The sequence below is a fragment of the Opisthorchis viverrini genome (assembly GCF_000715545.1).
Source record: "Opisthorchis viverrini unplaced genomic scaffold opera_v5_2, whole genome shotgun sequence".
Classification (NCBI taxonomy): Eukaryota; Metazoa; Platyhelminthes; class Trematoda; order Opisthorchiida; family Opisthorchiidae; genus Opisthorchis; species Opisthorchis viverrini.
The window spans coordinates 4,543,385-4,552,473 of record NW_008751658.1 but is presented as its reverse complement, the minus strand read 5'-3'; the positions used below and the strand labels follow the sequence as shown (position 1 = coordinate 4,552,473).

The window sequence follows — 9,089 nt, the reverse complement described above, 5'->3', positions numbered from 1 at the left end:
GGACGGAAAGTGTAAACATGAACTAGACAAGAAGAGCTCGACTTCAGGCTGGACCCAAATCCATGTGAGTTCCCCCATAGGCCTAACACTTGGTGACCCACTTCAACACGCGATAATCCTTCGGCCGACACCTAACAGGTTTGGCTCGACTTAGCTGGTCGGTTCACCTTCTGCCTTAAATCTCGACATACCTTTTAACTTAGTCACCTCGCCTTACGAAGCTTTCGTGTACAAAGCTAAACGTCGCCCTGCAATCAATCTATCCATTGTCACCTAACTTTTTTTGAAAACGATCACTACTCAATCGATTCCAAGCCTTTTTCAGCTGAATGCTTTCCAAGGTGTAGTAAGCGCTTGCACAGCCAATAGACGTACATCATACACAAAATATCTGCTGAAACATGGTCGAGTATGAAAGTCAAACGCAAGAATGTGTATTCAACTCCATGTGCCATGTGCAAGTAAGTAGAGGGACAAACACAGGCCACTGACCTCGGCCTTAATAAGTTCCAGTCCAAGAACTGCCTTGGTCGATTGAACAAAACATATTCTTCTATATGAAATGATCATCGATTGGTGAACCAAATATCAGCATCACAATTCATGGTAAAAGAGTTGAGTTGCTGGCAAAAGAACGATTTAAAGCACCGTACATCTGCCTCGCTTTGTTCTACAAAATTTCTCCATACCCATCCGAGACTATACTTACGTATATCACAGCTACCGAGCGATTAGGTCAGGATGAATGAAAGACGTTGACGTGAGTGCCCTAAACTTCTCAAAAACGGGCCGTCCCAAACAGCGGAGGTTTGGGACGTAACAACACTTTTATGGAGGCAAAATTGACGATGAGCTGCAAAACCAGCTTTCGACTTGCTTATTTTTTTGAAAGTACTACTCACTCAACTTTTTTACTATCTAACTGAAGTCTCCGCTTATTAGTGGTGGTGTCCTAAATAATTGGACTCACCCAAGTCTTTTCCTTCAGAGGTTTCACTGCACATCAGTAGGACTGCCTCGAGCATTGACATAACAATATGTACAGTATTATTACACACATGCATCCAACTCGTAGCTGCTATTCTCTTGAATTTGAGGAAACTGGGTGAACCTGACCGCGTCGACAAGAGATTCATGGCTATCTGATACTGGCTCATCAGCACTCCAGCACAAGAAGTGTCGCGTTCAGATGAGGACAGTAGAAACTTTCATGATCAGCTACCAGACACTCTCATGTAAATTCCTATTTATGTTGTGTGTTTACAAATCTGGCGTTGGTAACGACCTGGAAGTCTGTAAAAATATATGGAACCCAACTGACTTCGGATACAAGAGCGACAGCGGTAAAAGTTTACTGATGACGTGTGCAAAACTGGTGCAGTACATAGGCCATCAAATGACTCTATATATCATTTCGCGGCAACGTACTTGCCAAAGAAGTGATGCGGGGCAAACAGTGATTGGGATCACCAGTTAGTATGTGCCAGAGTGCGCATTTCACCTAAAAAATTACCATCTCTATCTACAGGACTAAGCCAGGTCAATTTGTTTCTTAAAAAATACTGGAAGCAAAAAACCGCATCAAAACTGGGCGGAGCATTGAAGCAAGGGCCAGTGGATAAGTAAGCTCTAGGTACACCTGAAAGCCGGTGTTCATAATTGGATGAAAAAAGAACAGAGTCTGGTTTGATACGCATGACAAAAGAACAATATCTGCTTCATTGGAGGTACTTTGAAGTTTACCAAATGGAGCAATAATCCATAAACATGGTAGCTGGAAACCATCTTAAGAGCGCTCGGGCGAGGCCTCTGAATTACCCTCAGAATGCGAAGTTGAATTTACGCTAGAGCGAAGACTCCTGCCCCAATTCAGACCATCGTTATCCCAGAGGACTTTTCACAGGAGAAATAAATGTCAGGCCGGGGATTCCAGTAAATTCACCTGACAGAATACACGCAAACAGTGGAAAACTTCAACAAGCCATCCGGGATTCCGTTACCAAGGAAACGCCGAATAACTGACCTTCTGTAGGAAGAACTAATCGGGGAATAATGTGGATTTCGAAATGGCCGAATTAAGTTTTTCTTTGCCCAGAGGCAAAGATAAAAGGAATGAGGCAAGGGATGATCCCAATATTTGGTGAACTGTTTGTGGACTTCACTTAAGTTTTTCTAATGGGTCCAGATCAGATAACTGAGTCGAATGGGGCTATGGTCTCGCTACAGCCATTTTTACTCTCCATTTATGAACCATCTGCGCAAAGACATTCTGTGAGTGTGAAGAGATACCAATTCAATACAGGTTAGGTGGTTACTTGTTGTATATGAAGTATTTCTTGGTCAAGACACTGCTGTGTGAGTTCAATGTTCATATGCTGCTGTTTGCAGACTACTGCCCCTTAGTTTCGTATTCTCAGGTGAAATTTCAGCAACTGACTGCAGCATTTCAATGAGAGGTATCTCTTTTTGGCTCAAGTATGGATATTCCAAAAAGGTTTACCTTCTGTGAGATTGCACCGCGAATTCAATGTAAAACATCATGTATTCTACCAAATGGTTGTAAGATAGTTAAGTGTTTAGCTTTTGCTATCTTGGTAGCAGGCCGTCTACAAATCTGCTAAGTGAACTGAACTCACAAAATGCAAAGCACGATATTAGACACTTCTGAGAAGCGCGTTCGAAGCGATCATCACTTGCGCACTGATACTTAGATTTCTAAGTATCGGAGCATTGTGGTGTCTTTACTACCGTACTATATCTGGATGCTGTGCAAACGATAGTGTCTGCGCAAAATTTATTCTACCGGCCCGAATACCAAAAACCGGAGTACTTCGAGAAGCAAAGAATTTAAATCTGAATGCAGTTTGATAAGGAACTGGCTTCGCTAATAAGGACACTTGAGATGGCTGGCCAGAAATCTCAAAACAGCTTGTCAATGGTCAGCTAAAGAAAATTCAAAATTTTTCCTACCGGAAAAGCTTTCAGATAAGTATGAAAAATTATAACATACTTTTGTGAGTGTAACCCAGGCCATCAGTTCTGTTGAAAGGCTATCTAAGTAGGCATCGGAAGATTTCAGGGGCGATATTTCTTTACACTGCAAGATAGACAAAGCATTCAAATGGAGCTTACCTCCTTAGTGCAGCCTGTACCATATGGACTCCAACGACATGTCGATACAGACCTTGTAGATCAGCAGAACGTGAGTAGCTAGAAATTGAACAAAATTGTTCCATAATCTTGTTAAGGGGGATATGGTTCACGAAATGCCACCAGGAACTATGGGGTGTGTGGTATTACGACAAAATTTAATGAACTCGGTGTATGATACCGGTATCTCGATGTTAAGCAGATAACTGACCCGGTTCTAGTTATAATACTAGTACATGTTGGCTGGGTGATGACTTGTATCGGGACTATGCACGTTCGCCTGCCGTTCTGACTCTCTCTGGTTCAGGCTGGCTCACCTCGCGCGCAGCATCACATTCGGTTACAAGCAAATTGTGAGTCTGTCTAAATTGGTGCAACCATACAAAAGTTTGATCACTGGTGACCGGCAATCCCACTGTAGTGTCAATAATTCTGTGCAAATATCCTATCGCCTAGGGGTGGACACTTACAATAAAGGCCTGTTCTGCAAAAAGAGTGTCGATGGTCTCGAATAACCTGGATGCTCTCTGGGGGGTTTCTATGGGACAATGCATGTTTACCACACAAGTACTACTGGAGAAGGTTGACAGTGGCGTCATTTGAAGTCAACATTCTTTGTTGACCGCACTGCTGTGTCGAGGAAAGTAAATTGGGGTTAACTTGGTTATTCGCAAATACCGTATACAAACGACACAAGAAGTCCAACTCAAGGATGTCAGCACCTTTCAGATAGACTCAAGACATTCACCTTCCTGAGGTCAGTACTTTTGAGGTTGTCCTGAATATTATGTTGGAAGAAAGGCCTATTGATGGTTGAAATCGCCGGTACCGATCTCTGACCAAATTTATTCGAGCCGACAGGACTTAGCTATTTCATGCAGCATTTTTAACAAATTTTTGACACTCAAAAGATATGAACAGTATCGAGCATAGGTTAAAACGTTCCAAAAGGAAAAAATGTCCCTTAGCATTTGGGCAACCTTTGCACAACTTGTAGCATACAAGAGACTGTTTTACATGGGTTTACAAGCGTGCTGTGTTTGTCCTATGCTTATAAATGACAAGTGGACCATCCTTTGTTTACTCCTATTCTGTCGATAAAACGGTGCACCTGCCTTTCCAGGCAATGAATTTCAGAGCAGATTTGACCAGTGTCGTATTTATCAAGTGAATATTGCATCAGACACCACCAAACAAATAATCGATCAAAATTATTGCATTTTCGTTCCCTTGGGAACAACCGGTGGAATGAGATTATCCTAATTGGAAAGCCGTCTGACTCAAGTAGTTCGCTCAACATGACAAACGGCATTTTCCCACATCTTTTCACATCTCCTATAGCAGAACTACCGGGCACTCAGGCTATCCAACAAATATAGCCTTCTGTTGCTTTTCTCAAGCCGAAGCGGATGGTAGGACTTTGTGCGTCGTCCTGTTGCGTGTGTTTATAGTTTTTCGCTGGAAACGTAATTTTCCTTCCTCGTAACGATATGACGGCTGTCAAAAATTAGGATTTTGATACAAATGACGACGTCCGGTAGCACAGTGTGTAGGAGAATTATGAATTTGTCTATACCGTAAAACGAGTTTACAATTACCTTGGTCCAAAAACACGCATAATTCTTTTGAACTGGCAGGAGTTGGATCCAGCCGAGAATAATTATAATCCACAGTACACTCTTTGGGGAATCGTGAAAGGTTGTTCCAGGACTACAGAATATTGAGTATCTAGTTCCTCACGTTACTGAGGGCAATCTCATTTGGGCAGCCTCTTGAACAAGAAACACTGTTTTGAGTTACCGACAAAATGACTGATAATGCAAAAGTCCATGGACGGCAGGACACTTGCTGTTGCTGAAACCTCATGAACGAGGTTGTCAGGTTGATAACTGCAACGGCATAAAAAAAAACAAAATAAGTCATTTAAAAAGGTAACACAAGAAAGTCATCGTCTTCTGATGGCATTTTTTCTATCCTCGAACATTGTTGATCTCACAGTATTGGAGCAGCTTCGAGGAGAGGAAAATCACTCCTCATTGTGGCAGATGAATATCGTCTAGGCATCGATGACGTTGCACAAGCGTGAAAACTTTTGAATTTCTGCGTGAACCCTCAAGTGTGTTCAATATGCGCTGGTGAAATAATGTTGACAGGCTCGCCTCGAACGTCAGATGTCCGTAGTTCACAGCTCGAAAAGGCCAAGTATATACAATAGTGAAGCATTCCAAAGGACGAACAATCGAGTGCGGTGCTTCTCGACTGGAGTAGATAGACTGGATGGACTTTTAGTGAACTTACATTTAATATTATGGAGCAAAATCTCAATTTTAGGTGATACATGGTTGTCTTTGGAGAAACGGTGTTCACAAAATTACCGACCTTAAAATTGGGGCGTGATTTTACTGACGAAAAACTACAACTGTCACAAGTAAATTTTATTTTAACAAATAACATGGAGACGTTCATCAAACAGATCAGTTTACTCACTTTTAGTTTTTGGACTCTTATTTGTTCCTTGGAAATAAATTATTTTTAAGCCGATTTTCCTCTGCCGCAATGGTCTTCGTCATGGGCCGTTCTTCGTGCAGACTGTTTGTTTTGGGGCATTATCAGGAAGTCACATGAGCAAATATTCACACACCTTGCATAGTTTGGTAGGAAAATCCAGGGTGGAAAAATCTGTAAATCTGGTCCGCATCAAGTGAAGTCTATCATATTTTATGTTTTGTTATTTGTTGTGATTTTAAGTACACTGAGCACTAACGCAGTGGTGGATTACTGGAGGCTTCTTTAAAATCGAGCTGGAAATAGAAGACGTCGTCGAGGGCTCAGCTACTACTGGAGACACGCAAATTCTCAGCAGGCAATTCTTCGGATATCTGCTTTCCTCACTGCGTTGTAGATAGGACTTGTCAGTGGCGTGTTTGACATTATTTTTATTGACCGTTGAGGCGATCTTTTCAACTTCCATATTTTACCGTGCCAATCATCAGTTTACTGCATGAAATGGGCGGCCATTTTCGAGTCTTTCCAATAAACTGCTTCACTTAGCACCGTCATTGATGGAAAAATAATGCCAGGAAAACAGTATTTTCTTAAGAAAACAGCATATTTGCCATTGAAAATGCTCATAAAAGTTTGAGACAGCCTGTCGACCCAGACAAGGGACATTAAACAGAGATGGTAATACCAAAAAGCGAACCCATGAGCGCTAAGGATTTATTCCAGCCTGTCGAACATAATTTTCCACCTCACTTGTTTGTAACTGGATGATTTTAGCTATGAAAATCCAGGTACACGAGAGATAATTTGTCATAAGGACAGATAGGACGAACCACAAATGTGAAAAGACCACACTTCAAACCGACGTATTTCGTCTGAGGCTGATATTGACTTATTGTTCTGCTTGTTTGTTCCAAAGTGCATCAGCTATGATGCAACGCGTTGTGTGTTCTCCTATTTCGAGGTGAAACTTAACCTTGCAAGCAAACGTTTTAGTTCTGTGGGCAACTCTGGGTGCAAAATCAAGCCTTTGTTTGATTCCTTTAATTCTTAGACAACACGATTGTGCCCAAAAGAGGATTGATAACGGGACAACCACATGGTGGTATTAATTCACTTGACCTACTCGATATAACTACACTTATAACATGAACGAATCTGCAAATGACCGACTTCTAGCAGTCAGAAGCAATGGTAGCTAGCACGCATACATCATTAAACAATAGCGCTGGAACCTTCGCGTCATAATGGGCTAACGTTCCCTTGTAAAAAATACCATTTCAATGAGAAACACGCAGTTTTAATAACAGTGACCTTATCATATTTGCACCATATCCTATAGGTCACAAATAAAGTTGAAGAATCTCGGGTGAAACTCCTAATTATCTGGATTGAAACGCAGCGGTCAGCTTTGCGTTGAAATTGTAGAATCATATTGTGGGAGTAACCATCTTTTTTAATGTCTCCCGCCACTAAATACTGAATGATACCGTGGGCACAGATAAATAAATTCATTGGTCAAGTGGTTCCGCAACATTTAATCAAGATTCTCCCAAAATTGCTGACAACATTACTAGATTTGAGAATTTCAACCGTGTTCTGGTCCTTTTTTTGCAGACTGTCAAATCCAATTTATGCGTTCTCGGCTGTTTCATCCTTATTGGGAAACAACACCAGTGCGTATCTCACGAGTCGCCAGGACAATTTGAATCCCCAATAAATACACAATTTTCGCTATTCTTGCGAAGAATTTTTAGGATGTAAATATTTCTTTAAATTTCGAATCAATATTCCAAAGTGGTGGGGCAAATGCACCCTAAATATTAGTAGGTTTGTTCCAATATTTTATCGCAACTGGTTCTGAATATCGCTTTCGGTGTTTCTGATCGATTAAGGACACTTCACAAAACCAAACATATGTAGTGACTATGTTGCTTACCTTTGTCAGAACGAGCAAATCTTTCGCTGAATCATTTTTTGTTTGGCCAAGCTTCGATCCGTCTGCTCAACTGACTAACTGAACTGATAGATAACGCAAAAACTGAAAAAGTTACCATGCTGAAAGTCTGTTGATCAAACAGAGTGAAACATGTATACATACAAACATATCTTTGTTTCGGATTCATAAGGGAAATGGAGCGCATTCGCCGGCATCATTTGTAAAAATAAGGAATGCTCGTTGTACTCACACATTCGTTCTATCAGTCAGTCTTTGTGATGCAGGACTGCGTTTAAGTGTACTAGGACTAATTTTTGTTCCGTACATTTACAAAGGAAAGATAATTTCACTATGTGTAACTTCCTATTGAGAAGTCACTCGAGGAACCAGTCAATACATGACCACGTTATGTGATTTTCCGTTATGTCCTGTCCTAGTAAGTGCCAATCACGCTACCGATCAGCAACCCATCGCTAAATATCCAGGAGATTGCCGGTTCGAAACTCTGAGTTCTGTGCAAAGAGCATGGCTGATGGTTTACAACAATAATTAAACAGATGTTTAGTGCCTCTAGGCTTTTCAGCGTAGAATGAATTGGCTGGCAGGATGAAATCCCTATTTAAGTGGAAATAGCGCGGTCATAAAATAGTCCATGTTAGGAGCGCATGTCAGGAAGCACGTCGTTCTCCAAGGCTCATCAGTATTTTACCACCCTCTTTAAATTTCAGTTTTATTTTGCGGGAACAAGTTTGCATTTTCTGCAGAGTGACCGTCTAAAAATGAGACCAGAAACTATGGTCACTCCGTAGACCCCCATAGATATGCTCAGATTCTCCGACCGCTCTATGGAACCTGGCTACCGTCTCACAGACACAAAATCCACTCGGTCACCGAGGAAGGTCACCTTGCAGAAGGTTTAAACTCCTGCAAGATGAATTAGGATTGTCACATAGGTTTAGTTTATATCCATCAAACTAAAAAGGCTTGTAACATCTTAATGTTGCGGGTCGGTTGAGACCAAACCTAGTAGACATTGCTCATCAGTTCTTTTTGGCGGCACAAAAGCCTCAGTTTTCTGGACCACCAATCTTTTGGTCTGACTAAGTAACCACGACAACTGGTTACTTTGAATTTCTCTCAACATAACACAATTAAGGTTAACCGTAATGAAAAGATGGACGATATGAATGATTTCTACAGACAAGTAGAAGTTTATTATCATTTATTTTTGAAAAGCGTAGTCACAAACATAAAAAGTGAATGCAAGCGATGAATGCGAAAGAGTAACAGGAGAACATGGGAGAAGAGAGAGAAACTTCTCATTCGAAATCATGCCAAGGACAGCGCCAGTCTGATGAGGTGAATCCCAGAGTATGTAAAAATTTTGGTATGGGAACACGCATCTAAAGACCAACAACCAAAGAAAGGACAAACAATGGTGAATGCGCTTCAAGGCGCAGTGTGCGCTAGCACAGTCAAGACTCGCACATCAGGCACA

At 41.3% G+C, this 9,089-nt stretch overlaps 1 protein-coding gene across 1 annotated transcript in view; it reads right to left on the bottom strand.

Moving 5' to 3' along the window:
- Positions 1 to 566: 566 nt before the first annotated feature.
- The window catches only part of T265_12499 (hypothetical protein), a gene marked incomplete at both ends in the record, with an annotated part of 10,425 nt that continues 1,902 nt past the window's right edge, over positions 567 to 9,089 (bottom strand). The window contains 3 exon segments of the mRNA XM_009164023.1: positions 567 to 720; positions 725 to 825; positions 3,011 to 3,097. Coding sequence (XP_009162287.1) covers positions 567 to 720; positions 725 to 825; positions 3,011 to 3,097 — 342 coding nt within the window.